The 21,201-nt window shown below is 40.1% G+C and overlaps 1 protein-coding gene across 15 annotated transcripts in view; it reads right to left on the minus strand.

The window, feature by feature from the left end:
- Window positions 1-21,201, minus strand: part of HACE1 (HECT domain and ankyrin repeat containing E3 ubiquitin protein ligase 1) — a 135,164-nt gene that overhangs the window by 21,221 nt on the left and 92,742 nt on the right. For 13 of the 15 annotated variants that reach the window (XM_019030126.4, XM_004044479.5, XM_055391233.2 and 10 more), the window contains one exon: window positions 1,075-1,206. In XM_019030126.4, the coding sequence (XP_018885671.1) occupies window positions 1,075-1,206 (132 nt within the window). Of the gene's footprint in view, window positions 1-1,074; window positions 1,207-1,474; window positions 1,596-17,508; window positions 17,729-21,201 lie in introns of those variants that run through there. The other 2 variants (XR_008680980.2, XM_019030128.3) reach the window with 2 other exon arrangements.

Genomic DNA, 21,201 nt, shown 5'->3' on the forward strand with positions numbered 1-21,201 from the left:
ATTTTTAAATGCTGAAAATCACTTCTATTGTTACATAAAAACTAGACAAATCTATGCTAACTGAAGCCATTAACTCTACAGCTTAAAAACAATCAAAAAAACCTCAAAACTTACATTTAATGAAACTAAATCACAATGGACTTCAAAATTAATTAGCAAATTTTATTCACTATTATACTAAGATACACTATGAATGATAAATTAAAAATACTGATACATATGTAAAATTAAAGGTATATATCTGTATCTGTATCCATATACTAAAATGAAAGGCATGGGGTAAAACTAATTTTCTGAGACAGAATAAAAACTAAATAAAACATTTCCACTGATCTGGAACTTACTATTCCAAATTATATACTTTTAGGTAAGAAAGCAGCTATATGCTATTTAAAATACTGTGCTTTATTAAGATTTAGACAACTCAAAGAGTTTAAAAATAATTCTCCAAATTACCAAAACTAAAGAGAAAAAGAAATGCAGACATAAATCATATAAAATTAGAAATCCTGTTGGATCACAGTACAATAAAGGCAAATTAAAGTAGCAAAACCAAACATTCATTAGGGACTAGAGGATGGCAAAGACGATGGACTCCATAGGTTTGAAATAAAGAATTATAAAATTATATATATGGCAATATAAGAAACTGGAGAAGACAATACTATACAATAAGAAAAACCTTCTTAATTCTTTTTAGAAGTTTAAGAAGTTAGTATCAGTGCCCTTTATGTCATGTGGTCAAATAAAAAATTCAGAAATAATGTAGAATACTGTGTATATAGGAAGACTGGCCTTCAACATCTCCCATATAGAAGAAACAGGAATATATTCCATTTTAGTTTGTCACCACCTCACCTCACTTCACATTAAGGAGCTGCTTATCCGGTTATTAAGCTTAAGAGATGCACATCCATACACTTTATATCAAATCTCTAAAAATGGATATTAAACCATTTTGTCTCATTTATACATTATTTCATTCATCATAGTACTCCACAATTATTTCTGAATTACATCAACTAGAGTTTTGTGTTGTTGTGTTACAACATAAGAACTGATGTTTTTCCTTACCAATTCATATTCATCAAAAAGCTGTATGAGGGAGGGTGGAATGAACATATGAAAGCCCTGTAAAAAAGCATTGATCTGAGGCTGAATGGCTCTTGTCATTCGAAGTTCAGTAACAAGCTGGACATACTCCGCCTGTTGAAAAAGAAGTTTTCATAATGACTTTTTAAAAAACTTTTTACATACTTAATGTTAATATAATTATTTCTTATTGAAGAGGTAAAGGTTTAAAATAAAATTGACACCAACACTCATACATCTCAGCAAATCAGCAAGCCACTATTCACTAAGCTGTTGAGGAACAGCTTAGTTCCTCAGGGACTCAATCATCCATGACTTCTCTCACACCCTATTTCAGCTGATACTACCAGATCTACCTTTAAAAAAATATTCTCAATCTTACCTTGTCTCACTACCTCCATTTCAGCACCCCAGTCCAAGCTATCATCACTCCTCATCTGGATTACTGCAACATCTGGTGTCCCTGTTTCCATTTTTGCCCCTGTACTGATGCTTCTCCACACCTTAGCCAGAGTGATTTAAAAATATATATATGTATATATACACATAGATATATATGTGTGTGTATGTACATGTAAATAACTCAGATCAGGCAACTCTCTTGCTCAAAACCCTATAATGACTTCTCATGACATCTGGAGTAACATCCAAATTCCTTTCCTGGTCTCTAAGGCCCTAAATGATCTGGCCTCTGCCTTGCTCTCTGATCTCACTTCTTTCCATTCTCCCCCTAGTTCATTCATTCACTCAATTCTAGTTTCACTGGTTTTCTGGCTATTCCCAAAACACAAGCTTGTCCGGGCCCCAGTGTGTTTATACTTCTAGATCATTCTCACTGAAATGTCTCATTAGAATGTAATCTCTCTGCAGACAGGAGCTTTGTTTTACCAGGATATATACCAACTCCTAAAAAGTGGCTGCCACTTTGAAAGTATTCAAAAAATATGTGAAGAATGAATGCATACCATCATCAAATTCACTTAACACATACTTAGAACTCGGTAAAATCATTCTTTGTAGCATAGCCAATTCAATTCTGAGTTAAGGTAATCTATATATTCACCCATTTTATTTTAAAATACACGATAATCATAGAAAATATTGTTACTTAAAATTTAACTGGTAATAAGCAGAGGGCATGGTGGCACATGCCTGTACTCCTAGTTACTAGGGGAGGCTGAGGTGGAAGCATTGCTTGAGCCCAGGAGTTCGAGTCTGCAGTGAACTATGACTGTGCCACCACACTCCAACCCGGGCAACAGGGCAAGATCCTGTCTCTTAAAGAAAAAAATAATAATAATAACTGGTAATTTAAAAAATGTATTTTGGCTTAGAACAAAATGAATTATATACAGAGAGAGAAAGAGTGTGTGTATACACATATAAACTATTACGTTATCATTTATATATTTTTTAATTAGTTATAAGTGAAACTTTGTGAGTTAAAAACAATATGCTATAGCAGGTATATAGCTCCTACCTACTAGGAATTAATACTCTAACAGGGAAGAAACTCTGTTTTAGCCCTCTTCCTTTATTTTTTTTTTGGCAGTAATCTGATGCTCTGTTCAAAAACAAACAAAAAACAGGGGAAAAAAAGACCAAAAAAAGGCACTGAGCCAGCAAGTTCTATATGACTGCTAGCTATGAATTCTTCACAGCTCTCAGAGCTACAGAAGTGTCACAGTAGATTCCATACAGCTCTCCCGAAACCCGGTGTGGCTCCTTTTACAATTTAACACAAGGAAAGCTACCATCTCTGCTATTCAATCTAGTCTCACCCCAAATCCCACTTCCCACCAACCAAAGGTGCAAGTTTTTCTCTACTATATAGGAATTAATCAGCTACAAGTCACATACAGGTACTTATTATAGAGAGGGAGACAGAAATGTGTACCCAACAGTCAAACAGAAACATATACTAAATTTCCGGAGTCCAACCCGGGAAATAACATATATAAAATATTTCATAGTGATTACAGCAGTGATATCTGCATTAGCACATGACTATATTTCAGTTTATGTCTACTCTCACTAAAATTGTTCACTGGATGTACTAAAAGTTTTCTGCCCCATTCATATAATTAATTAATTATATATTATATTTTTTAAGATGCCAGGAAAGACCCTATTCTTCCCTAAAGAGACTTTTTCCCAAGAGGTTTTGGCTTTACAGTCTTAAAGTGTGACTCAATAATCTCTGTGGAAGACCTTAACAAGTCATGAAGCATGAAAATAAAAGATTTATGACTTGCTCACGTGAACGTTACCTATTTTAATTGCATTCCATATCTATCAGAATAGTATATACTCTATTTTTTACCAATTAATTCCTATTATTTCCTCCTACATTTTAATTTTTACAAATGTAATACTCTTTATCACACTTTTCCTTCCATTTATTTTAATATTTATTATTTTCCACATGTATTTCAGTAACCCAGTTCATAGTTATTGATACCAATTTTTGAAAATCAGCTCCTGCTCTCCCTCTCCCTCCCCCTCCCCCTCCCTCTCCCCACGGTCTCCCTCTCCCTCTCTTTCCACGGTCTCCCTCTGATGCCGAGCCGAAGCTGGACTGTACTGCTGCCATCTCGGCTCACTACAACCTCCCTGCCTGATTCTCCTGCCTCAGCCTGCCGAGTGCCTGCGATTGCAGGCGTGCACCGCCACGCCTGACTGGTTTTCGTATTTTTTTTGGTGGAGATGGGGTTTCGCTGTGTTGGCCGGGCTGGTCTCCAGCTCCTAACCACGAGTGATCCGCCAGCCTCGGCCTCCCGAGGTGCCGGGATTGCAGACGGAGTCTCGTTCACTCAGTGCTCAATGGTGCCCAGGCTGGAGAGCAGTGGCGTGATCTCGGCTCGCTACAACCTCCACCTCCCAGCCACCTGCCTTGGCCTCCCAAAGTGCTGAGATTGCAGCCTCTGCCCGGCCGCTACCCCGTCTGGGAAGTGAGGAGCGTCTCTGCCTGGCCGCCCATTGTCTGGGATGTGAGGAGCCCCTCTGACCGGCCGCCCAGTCTGGGAAGTGAGGAGCGCCTCTTCCCGGCTGCCATCCCATCTAGGAAGTGAGGAGTGTCTCTGCCCAGCCGCCCATCGTCTGAGATGTGGGGAGTGCCTCTGCCCCGCCGCCCCATCTGGGATGTGAGGAGCGCCTCTGCCCGGCCGCGACCCCGTCTGGGAGGTGAGGAGCGTCTCCGCCCGGCCGCCCCCTCTGAGAAGTGAGGAGCCCCTCCGCCCGGCAGCCGCCCCATCTGAGAAGTGAGGAGCCCCTCCGCCTGGCAGCCGCCCCGTCTGAGAAGTGAGGAGCCCCTCCGCCCGGCAGCCGCCCCGTCCGGGAGGGAGGTGGGGGGTCTGCCCCCGCCCGGCCAGCCGCCCCGTCCGGGAGGGAGGTGGGGGGTCAGACCCCGCCCGGCCAGCCGCCCCATCCGGGAGGGAGGTGGGGGGTCAGACCCCGCCCGGCCAGCCGCCCCGTCCGGGAGGTGGGGGGTGCCTCTGCCCGGCTGCCCCTTCTGGGAAGTGAGGAGCCCCTCTGCCCGGCCACCACCCCGTCTGGGAGGTGTACCCAACAGCTCATTGAGAACGGGCCATGATGACAATGGCGGTTTTGTGGAATAGAAAAGGGGGAAAGGTGGGGAAAAGATTGAGAAATCGGATGGTTGCTGTGTCTGTGTAGAAAGAAGTAGACATGGGAGACTTTTCATTTTGTTCTGTACTAAGAAAAATTCTTCTGCCTTGGGATCCTGTTGATCTATGACCTTACCCCCAACCCTGTGCTCTCTGAAACATGTGCTGTGTCCACTCAGGGTTAAATGGATTAAGGGCTGTGCAAGAGGTGATTTGTTAAACAGATGCTTGAAGGCAGCATGCTTCTTAAGAGTCATCACCACTCCCTAATCTCAAGTACCCAGGGACACAAACACTGCGGAAGGCCGCAGGGTCCTCTGCCTAGGAAAACCAGAGACCTTTGTTCACTTGTTTATCTGCTGACCTTCGCTCCACTATTGTCCTATGACCCTGCCAAATCCCCCCCTGCAAGAAACACCCAAGAATGATCAAAAAATAAAAAAAGAAAGAAAATCAGCTCCTTCACATCTCAGTCTTCATGCTAATTAAGTAATTCAAATGTGGATGGCAGTTGAATTATTTTTCAATAAAATAATGAAATCCTAGCTATCATAAACACTTAATTTTTCAGTAATATAAGTTTTTCAAATACTTGAAAGATAGCTGTGTTTAATGGAAAAATCTAAGTCGAACTGCTTCTAAAATGTTTCCCTGCCTCGCTAAACAGTACACCTTCAAACAGAATAAAACAAATTAATATTATCTTGACAATACAAATTTTACTATGAACACCCACTACTGTTACCCAGTAACATTTCAAGTGTTCATGTTGTGTAGAAATACACTAGCTAAGGGTTCTAAGGACAGAGCTTTGGTATCTCACTGGGACCAAGCTCCGGGGACAAGGGGTGACCGCCATGTCTGGGGTTCAGTCAACTCAGCTGCTCCCACCTGCTGGCTTTGGAGAATATAGGCAGTCCAGACAAGGTAGGGTCCCCTTCAACACAGCACATGTGCTCTACCAAAAAGCAGCCAGACTGCTTCTTTGGGCAAGTCCCTGATCCCATTCCTTGTGACTTGTTAAGATCTCCCAACAGGGGTCTCCAGCCACCTCTTATAGGTGCATGCAGGCCAACAACAGTTAAGTTCCTACCCCCTGGGACAGAGCTTCCAGAGGAAGGACCTGCCTGCCATCTTTGCTGCTTCATGGCCTTCTCTGCTGATACCTCCAGGTATGGGAGAAACCAAGGCAACTGGGGTCTGGAGAGGACCCCTGGCAAACCATAGCAGCCCTATATACAGTAAAGTGGCCAGATTACTATAAGAAAAACAAATGAACAGAAAACAACAACAATATCAACAAAAAGACCCCACAAAAACCTCAAAGGTCAGCAACCTCAAAGAACAAAGGTAGATTAAGGCCAAAAAGATGAGAAAGAATCAACACAAAAATGCTGAAAACTCAAAAAGCCAGAGTGCCTCTTCTCCTCCAAATGACCGCAGCACCTCTCCAGCAAAAGCACAGAACTGGTCTGAGGCTGAGATGACTGAATTGACAGAAATAGTCTTCAGAAGGTGGGTAATAATAAACTTCACTGAGATAAAGGAGCATGTTTTAACCCAATGCAAAGAAGCTAAGAATCACAATAAAACAATACAGGAGCTGACAGCCACAACAGTCAGTTTAGAGAGGAACATAACAGACCTAATGGAGCTGAAAAACACAACATGAGAACTTCACAATGCAATCACAAGTATCAATAGCAGAATAGACCAAGCAGAGGAAAGAATCTCAGAGCTTGAAGACTATCTGTCCAAAATAAGACAGGCAGACAATAATAGAGAAAAAGGAACAAAAAGGAATGAATAAAACCTCCAAGAGATATGGGGTTATGTAAAGAGACCAAACCTACGACTGACTGAGGTACCTGAAAGAGACGAGGAGAATGGAACCAAGTTGGAAAACATACTTCAGGATATCATATAGGAGAACTCCCCCAGATTATCAGGACAGGCCACCATTCAAATTCAGGAAATGCAGAGAACCCCAGTAATACACTCCACAAAAAGATCAACCCCAAGACATATAATCAGATGTGTCTTCACATCAGATTCCCCAAAGCCATCAGATTCCCCAAGGTCCAAATGAAAGAAAAGCTGTTAAGGGCAGCCAGAGATAAAGGCCAGGTCACCTACAAAGGGAAACCCTTCAGACTAATAGCAAACCTTTCAGTGAAAACCCCGCAAGCCAGAAGAGACTGGTGGCCAATATTCAACATTCTTAAAGAAAATAATTTCCAACTGAGAATTTCATATCTGGACAAACTAAGCTTTATAAGCAAAGGAGAAATAAGATCCTTTTCAGAAAAGCAAATGCTGAGGGAATTTGTTACTACCAGTCCTGCCTTACCAGAGCTCCTGAAGAAAGAACTAAATATGGAAAGAAAAAATTGTTACCAGCCACTACAAAAACACACTGAAGTACACTGACCAGTGACACTATGAAGCAACCACATAAATCAAGCCTGCAAAATAACCAGCTAGCATCATCATGACAGGATCAAATTCATACATAACAATACTAATATTAAATGTAAATGGGTTAAATGCCCCAATTAAAAGACCAAGAATGGCAAGCTGGATGAAGAGCCAAGACCCATCAGTATGCTGTCCTCAAGAGACCCATCTCACATGCAAAGACACACACAGGCTCTAAACAAAGGGATGGAGGAAATTTTACCAAGCAAATGGAAAACAGAAAAAAGCAGGAGTTGCAACCCTAGATTCTGACAAAAGAGACTTTAAACCAACAAAGATTAAAAAAAGACAAGGGCATTACATAATGGTAAAAGGTTCAATTCAACAAGAAGTGCTATCATAAATATATATACAACCAACACAGGAGCACCAAATTCAAAAAACAAGTGCTTAGAGAACTGCAAAGAGACTGAGACTCCCACACAATAATAGTGAGAGGCTTTAACAGCCCACTAACAATATCAGACAGATCATCAAGACAGAAATTTAACAAAGATATTCTGGACCTGAACTCAGCTCTGTATCAAGTGGACCTGATAGGTATCTACAGAACTTCCCACCGAAATTCAACAGAATATACATTCTTCTCATCAGCACATGACACTTATTCTGAAATTGATCACATAATCAGAAGTAAAACTTTCCTTGGCAAATGCAAAAGAAATGAAATCATAACAAACAGTCTCTCAGACCACAGCACAATCAAATTAGAACTCAAGATTAAGAAATTCACTCAAAACCACACAACTACATAGAAATTGAACAACCTGCTCCTGAATGACTCTTGGGTAAACAACAAAATTATGGGAGAAATCAAGAATTTATCTGAAACTAATGAGAACAAAGAGACAATGTACCAGAATCTCTGGGATGCAGCTAAAGCAGTGTTAAGAGGGAAATTTATAGCACTAAATGCCCACATCAAAAAGCCAGAAAGATCTCAAGTTAACAACCTGACATCTCAACTAAAATAACTAGAGAGCCAAGAGCGAACAAACTCCAATGCTGGCAGAAGACAAGAAATAACCAAGATCAGAGGTGAATTGAAGAAGACAGAGACACAAAACAACCCTTCAAAAAATTCAATGAATCCAGGAGCTGATTTCTTGAAAATATTAATAAAATAGATAGACCTCTAGCTAGACTAATGAAGAAAAGTGAGAAGAATGAAATAAACACAATCAGAAATGATAAGGTAGATATCACCACTGACCTCAAAGAAATATAAACAACCTGCCAGGCACGGTGGCTCATGCCTGTAATCCCAGGACTTTGAGAGGCTGAGGTGGGTGGATCACGAGGTCAGGAGTTCTAGACCAGCTGGGCCAGCATGGTGAAATGTCATCTTTACTAAAAACACAAAAAATTAGCCAGGCATGGTGGTGCACACCTGTAGTCTCAGCTACTCGGGAGGCTGAGGCAGGAGAATTTCTTGAACCCAGTAGGCGGAGGTTGCAGTGAGCTGAGATCACACCACTGCACCCCAGCCTGAGTGACAGAGCCAGATTCCATCTCAAAAAAAAAAAAATATATATATATATATATTTATACACACATACACTTATTATTAAAGTCACAAACTAGTTATAAGAATTGATAGTCTGATAAAAATCCTATTACTTCGGCTTCCTTGAAACAAATTCAGTCATTGAAAATAGTGATCGAAGAGTCGTTTCCAAGATGGCCGAATAGGAACAGCTCTGGTCTACAGCTCCCAGCCAGATTGACACAGAAGACAGGTGATGTCTGCATTTCCAACTGAGGTGACTGGTTCAACTCATTGGGACTGGTTGGACAGTGGGTGCAGCCCACGGAGGGCGAGCCAAAGCAGGGCAGGGTGTCGTCTCACCTGGGAAGCGCAAGGGGTCAGGGGTTTTCCCCTTCCTAGCCAAGGGAAGCCGTGACTGACTGTCCCTGGAGGAATGGTACACTCCTGCCCAAATAATGCACTTTTCCCACAGTCTTCGCAACCGGCAGACCAGGAGATTCCCTTCTGTGCCTGGCTCAGAGGGTCCCATGCCCATGGAGCCTTGCTTGCTGCCAGCACAGGAGTCTGAGATTGACCTGGGTCGCTGGACCTTGGCGGGGAGAGGGGCGTCCACCATTGCTGAGGCTTGAGTAGGAGGTTCTGTGCTCACAGTATAAACAAAGAGGCAGGGAAGCTTGAACTGGGCGGAGCCCACTGGAGCTCAGCAAGGTCTACTGCCTCTCTAGATTCCACCTCTAGGGGCAGGACATACCTGAACAAAAGGCAGCAGACAGCTTCTCCAGACTTAAACAACCCTGCCTGACAGCGCTGAAGAGAGCAGTGGTTCTCCCAGCACAGCGTTTGAGCTATGAGAACGGACAGACTACCTCCTCAAGTGGGTCCCTGACTCCCATGTAGCCTGACTGGACACCTCATACAGGCGGGTGCCCCTCTGGGACGAAGCTTCCAGAAGAAGGTACAGGCAGCAATATTTGCTGTTCTGCAGCCTCCGCTGGTGATACCCAGGCAAACAGGGTCCGGAGTGGACCTCCAGCAAACTCCAACAGACCTGCAGCTAAGGGGCCTGTTTGTTAGAAGGAAAACTAACACACAGAAAGGAAGAGCATCAACATCAACAAAAAGGACATCCACACAAAAACCCCATCCATAGGTCACCAACATCAAAGCCAAAGGTATATAAAACCACAAAGATGGGGAGAAACCAGAGCAGAAAGGCTGAAAATTCCAAAAACCAGAACACCTCTTCACCTCCAAAGGAACACAACTCCTACCCAGCAACGGAACAAAACTGGATGGAGAATGAGTTTGATGAACTGACAGAAGTAGGCTTCAGAAGGTTGGTAATAACAAACTTCTCCAAATTAAAGGAGCATGTTCTAACCCATCACAAGGAAGCTAAAAACCTTGAAAAAAGGTTAAACGAATGGCTAACTAGAATAACCAGTGTAGGGAAGAGCTTAAATGACCTGATGGAGCTGAAAACCACAGTATGAAAACTTCATGAAGCATACATAAGCTTCAATAGCTGATTCGATCAAGTGGAAGAAAGGATGTCAATGATTGAAGATCAAATCAATGAAATAAAGTGAAAAGACAAGATTAGAGAAAAAAAGAATGAAAAGAAACTAACAAAGCCTCCAAGAAATATGGGACTATGTGAAAAGACCAAATATACATTTGATTGGTGTGCCTGAGAGTGACGGGGAGAATGGAACCAAGTTAGAAAACACTCTTCTGGATATTATCCAGGAGAACTTCCCCAACCTAGCAAGGGAGGCCAACATTCAAATTCAGGAAATACAGAGAACACCACAAAGATACTCCTCCAGAACAGCAACCCCAAGACATATAAAATGTCAGATTCACCAAGGTTGAAATGAAGGAAAAAATGTTAACGGCAGCCAGAGAGAAAGGTCGGGTTACCCACAAAGGGAAGCCCATCAGACTATCAGCAGATCTCTCTGTAGAAACCCTACAAACCCCAGAAGAGAATGGGGGCCAATATTCAGTATTCTTAAAGAAAAGAATTTTCAACCCAGAATTTCATACCCAGCCAAACTAAGCTTCATAAGTGAAAGAGAAATAAAATCCTTTCCAGACAAGCAAATGCTGAGAGACTTTGTCACCACCAGGCCTGACTTGCAAGAGCTCCTGAAGGAAGCATTAAACATGGAAAGTAACAACCGGTACCAGCCACTGCAAAAACAAGCCAAACTGTAAAGACCATCGACGCTATGAAGAAACTGCATCAATTAACGGGCAAAATAACCAGCTAGCATCATAATGACAGCATCAAATTCACACATAACAATACAAACCTTAAATGTAAATGGGCTAAATGCCCCAATTAAAAGACACAGACTGGCAAATTGGATAAAGAGTCAAGACCCATCAGTGTGCTGTATTCAGGAGACCCATCTCACATGCAAAGACACACATAGGTTCAAAATAAAGGGATAGAGGAAGATCTACCAAGCAAATGGAAAGCAAAAAAAAAGCAGGGGTTGCAATCCTGGTCTCTGATAAAACAGACATTAGACCAAAGAAGATCAAAACAGACAAGGAAGGACATTACATAATGCTAAAAGGATCAATGCAACAAGAAGAGCTAAATGACCTAAATATATATGCACCCAATACAGGAGAACCCAGAATCATAAAGCAAGTCCTTAGAGATCTACAAAGTGACTTAGACTCCCACACAATAATAATGGGAGACTTTAACACCTAACTGTCAATATTAGACAGATCAGTGAGACAGAAGGTTAACAAGGTTATCCAGGACTTGAACTCAGCTCTGGACAAAGCAGACCTAATAGACATCTACAGAACTCTCCACCCCAAATCAACAAAATATAGATTCTTCTCAGCACCACATCGCACTTATTCTAAAACTGACCATATAATTGGAAGTAAAACACTCCTCAGGAAATGTAAAAGAAAAGAAATCACAACAAACTGTCTCTCAGAGCACAGTGCAATCAAATTAGAACTCAGGATTAAGAAACCCACTCAAAACCGCTCAACTAAATGGAAACTGAACAACCTGCTCCTGAATGACTACAGGGTAAATAACGAAAGTAAGTCAGAAATAAAAATGTTATTTGAAACCAATGAGAACAAAGACACAACGTACCAGAATCTCTGGGACACATTTAAAGCAATGTGTAGAAGGAAATTTTTAGCACTGAACGCCCACAAGAGAAAGCAGGAGAGATCTAAAATCAACCCCCCAAAATCACAATTAAAAGAACTAGAGAAGCAAGAGCAAACAAATTCAAAAGCTAGCAGAATACAAGAAATAACTAAGATCAGAGCAGAATTGAAGGAGACAGGAACACGAAAAACCCTTCAAACAAATCAATAAATCCAGGAGCTAGTTTTTTGAAAAGATCAACAAAATAGATACACGGCTAGCAAGACTAATAAAGATGAAAAGAGAGAAGAATAAAATACATGCAATAAAATTATAAAGGGGATATCACCACTAATCCTACAGAAATACAAACTACTATCAGAGAATACTATAAACATCTCTACACAAATAAACTAGAAAATCCAGAAGAAATAGATAAATTCCTAGACACATACACCATCCCAAGACTAAACCAGGAAGAAGTTGGATCTCTGAATATATCAATAACAGGTTCTGAAATTGAGGCAATAATTAATAGCCTACCAACTAAAAAAAGTCCAGGACCAGTGGATTCACAGCCAAATTCTACCAGAGGTACAAAGAGGAGCTGGTACCATTCCTTCTGAAACTATTCCAATCAATAGAAAAAGAGGGAATCCTCTCTAACTTATTTTATGAGGCCAACATCATCCTGATACCAAAGCCTGGCAGAGACACAACAAAAAAAGAGACTTTTAGACCAATATCCCTGATGAAAATCAATGCAAAAATACTCAATAAAATACCGGCAAACCAAATCCACGGCACATAAAATGCTTATCTACCACGATCAAGTCGGCTTCATCCCTGGAATGCAAGGCTGGATCAACATACACAATCAATAAATGTAATCCATCAAATAAACAGAACCAACAGCAAAAACCATGATTATCTCAACAGATGCAAAAAAGGCCTTCAACAAAATTCAACAGCCTTTCATGCTAAAAACTCTCAGTAAACTAGGAATTGATGGAATGCATCTCAAAGTAATAAGAGCTATTTATGACAAACCCACAGCCAATATCATACTGAATAGGGAGAAAAATGGGAAGCATTCTCTTTGAAAACTGGCACAACATAAGGATGTCCTCTCTCACCACTCCTATTCAACATAGTATTGCAAATTCTGGCCAGGGCAATCAGGCAAGAGAAAGCAATGAAGTGTATTCAAATAGGAAGAGAGGAAGTCAAATTGTCTCTGTTTGCAGATGACATGATTGTGTATTTAGAAAACCCCATTGTCTCATCGCAAAATCTCCTTAAGCTGATAAGCAACTTCAGCAAAGTCTCAGGATACAAAATTAATGTGCAAAAATCACAAGCATTCCTATACACCAATAAGAGACAAACAGAGAGACAAATCATGAGTGAACTTCCATTCACAATTGCTATTGAGAATAAAATACCTAGGAATACAACTTACAAGGGATGTGAAGAACCCCTTCAAGAAGAACTACAAACCGCTGCTTTAAGGAAATAAAACAGGACACAAACAAATGGAAAAACATTCCATGCTTATGGATAGGAAGAAGCAATATCATAAAAATGGCCTTACTGCCCAAAGTCATTTATAGATTTAATGCTATCTCCATCAAGCTACCATTCACTTTCTTCACAGAAATGGAAAAAACTACTTTAAACTTCATATGGAACCAAAAAAGAGCCCACATAGCCACGACAATCCTGGGCAAGAAGAACAAAGCTGGAGGCATCATGCTACCAGACTTCAAACTATACTACAAGGCTACAGTAACCAAAACAGAATGGTACTGGTACCAAAACGATATATAGACCAACGGAACAGAACAGAGCCCTCAGAAGTAACACCACACATCTACCACCATATGATCTTTGACAAACCTGACACACATAAGCAATGGGGAAAAGATTCCTTTTTAAATAAATGGTTTTGGGAAAACTGGCTAGCCATATGCAGAAAACTGAAACTGGACCCCTTCCTTATACTTTATACAAAAATCAACTCAAGACGGATCAAAGACTTAAACGTAAGACCTAGGACCATAAAAATCCTGCAAGAAAACCTGGGCAATACCATTCAGGACATAGGCATGGGCAAAGACTTCATGTCTAAAACACCAAAAGCAATGGCAACAAAAGCCAAAATTGACAAATAGGATCTAATTAAACTAAAGAGCTTCTGTACAGCAAAAGAAACTATCATCAGAGTGAACAGGCAACCTACAGAATGGGAGAAAATTTCTGCAATCTATCCATCTGACAAACGGTTAATATCCAGAATCTACAAAGAACTTAAACAAATTTACAAGAAAAAAACAAACAACCCCATCAAAAAATGGGCAAAGGATATGAACAGACACTTCTCAAAAGAAGATATTTATGCACCCAACAGACACATGAAAAAATGCTCATCATCACTGGTCATTAGAGAAACGCAAATCAAAACCACAATGAGATACCATCTCACACCAGTTAGAATGGTGATCATTAAAAAGTCAGGAAACAACAGATGCTGGAGAGGTTGTGGAGAAAAAGGAACACTTTTACACTGTTGGTGGGAGTGTAAATTAGTTCAACCATTGTGGAAGACAGTGTGGCGATTCCTCAAGGATCTAGAACTAGAAATACCATTTGACCCAGTGATCCCATTACTGGGTATATACCCAAAGGATTATAAATCACGCTACTATAAAGACACACGCACACGTATGTTTATTGAGGCACTGTTCACAATAGCAAAGACTTGGAACCAACCCAAATGTCCATCAATGATAGACTGGATTAAGGAAATCTGGCACATATACACCATGAAATACTATGCAGCCATAAAAAATGGTGAGTTCACGTCCTTTGCAGGGACATGGATGAAGTGGGAAACCATCATTCTCAGCAAACTATCACAAGGACAGAAAACCAAACACTGCATGTTCTCACTCACAAGTGAGATTTGAACACTGAGAAACACATGGACACAAGGAGGGGAACATCATGCACCAGGGCCTGCTGAGGGTGGGGGGCCAGAGGAGGGATAACATTAGGAGAAATACCTAATGTAGCTGATGGTTTCATGGGTGCAGCAAACCACCATGGCACGTGTATACCTATGTAACAAACCCACACATTCTGCACATGTAACCCAGAACTTAAAGTATAATTTTAAAAAAAGGCCGGGCGCAGTAGCTCACACCTGTAATCCTAGCACTTTGGGAGGCTGAGGCAGGCAGATCACGAGGTCAGGAGATCGAGACCATCCTGGCTAACATGGTGAAACCCCGTCTGTACTAAAAGTACAAAAAATTCGCTTGGCATGATGGTGGACACCTGTAGTCCCAGCTACTCAGGAGGCTGAGGCAGGAAAATGGCGTGAACCTGGGAGGTGGAGCTTGCAGTGAGCTGAGATCGTGCCACTGAACTCCAGCCTGGGCAACAGAGTAAGACTCCATCTCAAAAAAAAAAAAATCAGTCAAATAAGAAATAAACAAATTTCCCAGCAAATAAAAAGAAAATACTGATCATTCAGGTTACCATTTTATAGGTTTGGTAATTTTTAAAGTTAATTTCTAGAATATACTATCTAAAGTGCAAGGAGAAGTGTGTTTTCATGTTTTCATTGTTGACAGGAAGATACCAAAAAGATCATTCAAACCCACCTAATAACACACACGTATACTCAACATGAAAAAACTGCAGACTTACACTACCTGTTTTAAAAGTTTTCAGAGTAGTAAAAAAACAAATCTCATAGTACAGATTAAGTATCCCTTATCCGAAATGCTTGGGACCAGAAGCGTTTCAAATTTCAAAGTGTTTTAGATTTTGGAATATCTGTATATACAAAATGAGTTATCTTGGGAATGACACTCAAGTCTAAACATGAATTTGTTTCATTGAACCATCAGAAAGTAAAGGGATCACTATCTCAGCCACCCATGTAGACACAATCTGTGGTTGTTTGACATCACCATTATTCCTGACCAAATTTACATGTTACCAATAAGCAACCCTTTTCTTACACTTACACCTAACTACTTAATGGTTTAAAAAAAAAAAGGGCATACCATTAATACAGTGAAAAAAATCACATGGTCAGGGTAGCTACAGCAGCACAGAGGCATCACCAGAATATCTGTGCCAGCTGTTAAACAGAAGCAACAAACAACAGCAGGCTTTCCGTTTCCACCTGGAATGCTTTGTTTTGATTAAAAGGTACTGTAGGCCAGGCTCAGTGGCTCACGCCTGTAATCCCAGCACTTTGGGAGGCCGAGGTGGGCAGATCACTTGGGGTCAGGATATCGAGACCAGCCTGGCCAACATGGTGAAACCTCATTCCTACTAAAAATACAAAAATTAGCCAGGTGTGGTGGTGGGCGCCTGTAATCCTAACTACTTGAGAGGCTAAGGCAGAACTGCTTGAACCTGAGAGGCAAAGGTTGTAGTAGGCCGAGATCCCACCACTGCACTCCAGCCTGGGTGACAGAGCAAGACTTTATCTCAAAAAAAAAAAAGTACTGCACACTTTTAATTTTTTGTGAGATGGAGTCTCACTCTGTTGCTCAGGCTGGAGTGCAGTGGCACTGTGATCTTGGTTCACTGCAACCTCCACTTCCCAGGTTCAAGCAATTCTCCTGCCTCAGCCTCCCAAGTAGCTGGGATTACAGGCATGCACTACCATGCCCAGCTAATTTTTGTATTTTTAGTAGAGACGGGGTTTCACCATATTGGCCAGACTGGTCTGAAACTCCTGACCTCAGGTGATCCACTCACCTCGGCCTCCCAAAGTGCTGGGATTACAGGTGTGAGCCACTATGCCCGGCCTGTACATTATTTTATGTTTTAAGGTGAGAAGAAGCAGTTGAGAGGACAGCAAGTGGGTCTTCTAAGAATGAGGAGTCATTCTGCTGGATGGATTTTTAAATGTTTCCTCCAGGGTTATCTGCCTCATTAACAATGGTGTTTGCCTTAGAAATCTCTCTTTGATTTTATAAACTAACATGATTTCTTGTTCTGTTGTGAATGCCATATTTTCACCATGTCATCTATAGGCACTTATTCAGTTTTAATGTTATCTTCATCATCACTATTATCACCATCACCTTCATTCAGAACCATTTTGGCTACTTCATCATCAATGAATGAGCAATTGGAGCCTTATAACCAGTGTTACAGACTTTTTCAATATCCACTTCTTTCAGTTCACTAACAAACTCTGAAGGTATATTTTTTTGCATATGTAAGGCAGTCAAACATCATTTCTTTCACTTGACATACAGAATCCTTCAAAGTCACACCTTTGCTCGTCACCATCACTGAACATAGTTGCAGGCCAGAGGTTGTGCCAGGCATGCACAATTGTGTCTTTACTCACTGTGTTCCAATCACTGGCAACAGCATACACAACATCCTTCATATTAAACTCCCTTTGAAAACCTCCCACAATTACAATTCTGTTCACTGATGCTAGCAGTCTATGCAACAAAGTGTTATATTTATTCTTCATTGATCTAATGTGACTGATTAATTCAGTCACATGGCTGAATTAATGAAGTCACATTTGAGGGAAAATACATGGCAAACATTATTTTTGATGAGAATTTCAGCTGGATGATGAGCAGAGCAGTTGTTAGGGAATAACAAAGTCTTGCAGTCACCATGCAGTAAACACAAGCCACTGGTATAAAATATTTTCCCTGGTGATCCATGCCTTTTTGCTAGCATAATAATGGACTGGTAAGAAATTCACTCCTTGAAGAGACTGAGAACACAGGCTTTTGCCTATCACGGCAAATTTACACTTACACTTGCCTGTTGCACTAGGACATCCCTGCACATTTATTCTGTCCTTGGTAGCCTACCGTAGGGGCTGTCTCATGAGCTGTAGTCAGTGTCTTTCTGAGGCAACAACAACAAAATAGTGATATTTTAACAGCAATATAGACTTGTTCTAGCATCAGATTTTCATCAGCAATGACCTTGGCAAATTCCTCACTGAATTTCACCACTGTTTTGTGATCAGCAGATGCTCTATTGCCACAAATCTTTAAAAAATGAATATCATGTCTTTTCTTAAATTTCTGCAACCAGCCTGTTGAAAAGTCAGTTCCCTTCAATTTTCACTTCATTATGATAGATCTTTGCTTGTTTATGATCAGCATACCATTAAGTGGCATGTGTTCACTGTTACGCTGACAAATCCACTCTTTAAATACACAATTGAGATCTTCAGTTTTAGCTTTATGCAGTGTTATTCTATTTTTCATTAACTTCTTTTCATCAGTTTTGGCACAGAATGTCAACAGTTTATTCTTTCGTTTCTTCAAGTTATATAGTGTGGTGGTCATTCCAACACCATACTCTTCTGTAGGACATTTCACATTTATATTGCTGTCCAGTTTTTCCAACAGCTTGACTTTCTGTGCTACGGATAAAGACAAATGCTCCCTCTTTTCCCTGTCACTGTTACCCACAGGGGTATCTGCAGGCCTTTTTGACATTCCCAACAATACCTCTGCACCATAGAGCAGAAAATAAGCAAAAGAAAAGAAAAGACATGAGTAATGCACAAATGCACATAGGCCTTGGCCCCACGTGGGGCACAGTGGGGAACCTGCTCTTGGCATATGCGTCCTGCACATGTCATTTTATTACCCTTGTGGGCATGCTTGCATGATGGAATCTTGGTGTGTTGAAGAAAAAGTATATATGCAGCAGAAGCGGGCTGGGAGGGTCTTTTTTCCTTTGGGGATGCTGAAACAACTGTATGTTGTATGCTTGTGTTCTGAGTGCCCCCTGGTCATATGAGATCAGGTATGGGATTTACCACTTATGGCTTCATGTCAGTACTCGAAAAGTTTCAGACTCTGGGGTACTCTGAATTATGGATGCTCAACCTGTATACTTTTGTAAAGATGCATATAAAGAATCCACTTTAAGTCAATAATCTATGGATAAGTCTGTATTTTGTGCTTGTATGTGCATTAAATGTGTATGTTAAATAAATCATGCAAAGCTAGCACTAAAAATTTAATCATATAAGGCTAGCAATAAAACCATATTAAAATGAAATCGTTAAAACATACTAAATTTGTATTTGCTACTTTGTTCACATTCACTGCCTTAGTAAATGAGAAGCCTAGCAGTTACACTGTCTTATAGACATCCATTTAAAATAAGAAAACATCAGGTACAAGTTTTGTGCCCTCGAGCAGTTATTTAACGTCTAAAGAAATGCAGTGTTGTAGTTACAAGCAGGCTCAAGTGCTTGTCTCAGCAGCACGTATGCTAATACTGGAACCATACAGAGAAGACTGGATGGCCCCTGCACAAGCAGGCTTGAAATTTACAGACTGCATGGAGAAAGCTACTTAGCTCCTATATGCTTCTGTTTCCTCACCTGTAGAAAGGGGTATCTCCACCTCACAGAGTTAAGTATAATACCCATAAGGCACATCAAACAGTGCCTAGCACATTATAAAAACCTAATAAATGTCAAATGTTTTAATATTAAGGCTGTTTCCACACTAAATAAAGAGAAATAGCTATCTCAAGAGGCTGTTACAGGAAATGAGAAACATAAAGAACATGGTTCAGATACATGAAACACAAAGTACTCAATAGGTAGTAATTATTATCACCAAAAAACAGAATTAATGAAAATGAGGTTGATGAAGAGTATGATGGCAACACTATCAGACATTAGGTGGCCCAATCCACAACAGTGGCAGTTATCCTTGAGTCCTTCCTCTTTCTCATCTTCCCAATTACCAAGTTCTATAAATTCTATTATCCTCAAAAGCTTAAAAGCTATCCCATTTTCTCCATCTTCACTGCCACTTGCCTTACATAATTCCTCATGCATGCTTCCCCAAACCAAAATGCCACAGCCTCCTCTCAGTTGTCCTGACTCTAGTACCGCCCCATTTCAACCCATTTTTCACACTCCAAGCTGAGTTTGGTTGTTTCTTTTTATTTTCTTAACTGAAATTTGATCATGTCATTTCCCTGTTTAACATCTGCAATCATCTCCACAGACTTCAGAATAATTTTCAAAGTACTACTTGTGGATGCAAAGTCTTTCAGAATTTGGCCACTTTCTCCCTTCCCCACATCATCTTTTTCTACTTGCTTACTTTTCCATCTAAGCTAAGCTCCACAACTCTGATCTACTTGTGGTTTCCCAAAGCATGCTCTGTCACCTCTGTGCCTTCCTGTAAGCCCAGAACATTTCCTTCTTCCCATCCTTACTCCTACTTGACACTTAATGCTTCACCTCTATAATTCAACTTCCATACCACTTCATCCATTCCCTGATACCTGCCCCATCTTACTCTTATCTTCTTTTTTTTCTCCGAGCCTGGATGAACTTTATGACTAATATTATAAAAGTGATGCTAACATTTAAACCCCTACAGCTTCAATTCTAAATGCTAGAACTGAAAATATGAGCAAAAGAGGCCATATCTAACTAATTTAAGGGTATTATATTTCAAATGTGGAACTAATATATATACATCTGCCTATATTACTTGTATTTATTTAACATATTGCTTTTTAAATTAAAGGTATTTTCATCTATTTGGTTTCACTTTATAATCACCAAAGCCTTTTAATAAAACTTGGGAATAAGTGACTCCCCCATGTGGAGATCAGTTTACAAAGGCCCTCTAACAAGTTTAGCAAGTCATTTAAGTTTCAATAGTTCAAAATTATAAAGTCAAACTCTAAACATGACAAAAAAACTTTCTACCTATAAAGTAAAAAGCTGACTCTAAAGTAACAGAAAAGTTCATAACAGAATGTATAAGCAAAAAAAAAGAACAAACCAAAAATCAATAGTATTTCTAAGAAACACGGTTTGAAAATTTTAAAGTAACATTTTGTAAACTGAATATCTTAACAATTTTAAGCAAGGTAAAATGTGATGTGTTTCTAAAGATTTTTAAGAGTTTTATATGAATCAGGTTGCTTATTAAATAAGCATTATATGTTGAAACCTCAACAATTTGATACACAATTACTATACTGGTAACATTAGAAAAAAAAGGCTCAATTTATTGTGAGAAATGTTTATATAAAAAAAATGAAAGCTGAGAATGTATAACATTAATAATCAAGACCCTGCTATTAACACTCCTAATTACTTAAAAAAGTTAGCCTCTAATCAACCAAGCAATTAAACAAAATGTATTAAACTGAGAAACAAAAGTTTCAAGCTCTTTAATATTAAAATAGTATTCCCACCTCTGGTGAGATGCACAATGAAGGGTATATCCTCAATGTGAGCATATTCTTACTTATTCTTATTTATTCAATATTTTCCATCTTTCTAGATTTCATTAAAATACACAAATACAAAAAAATTAATA

The sequence above is a fragment of the Gorilla gorilla genome, chromosome 5 (genome assembly GCF_029281585.2).
Source record: "Gorilla gorilla gorilla isolate KB3781 chromosome 5, NHGRI_mGorGor1-v2.1_pri, whole genome shotgun sequence".
Classification (NCBI taxonomy): domain Eukaryota; kingdom Metazoa; phylum Chordata; class Mammalia; order Primates; family Hominidae; genus Gorilla; species Gorilla gorilla.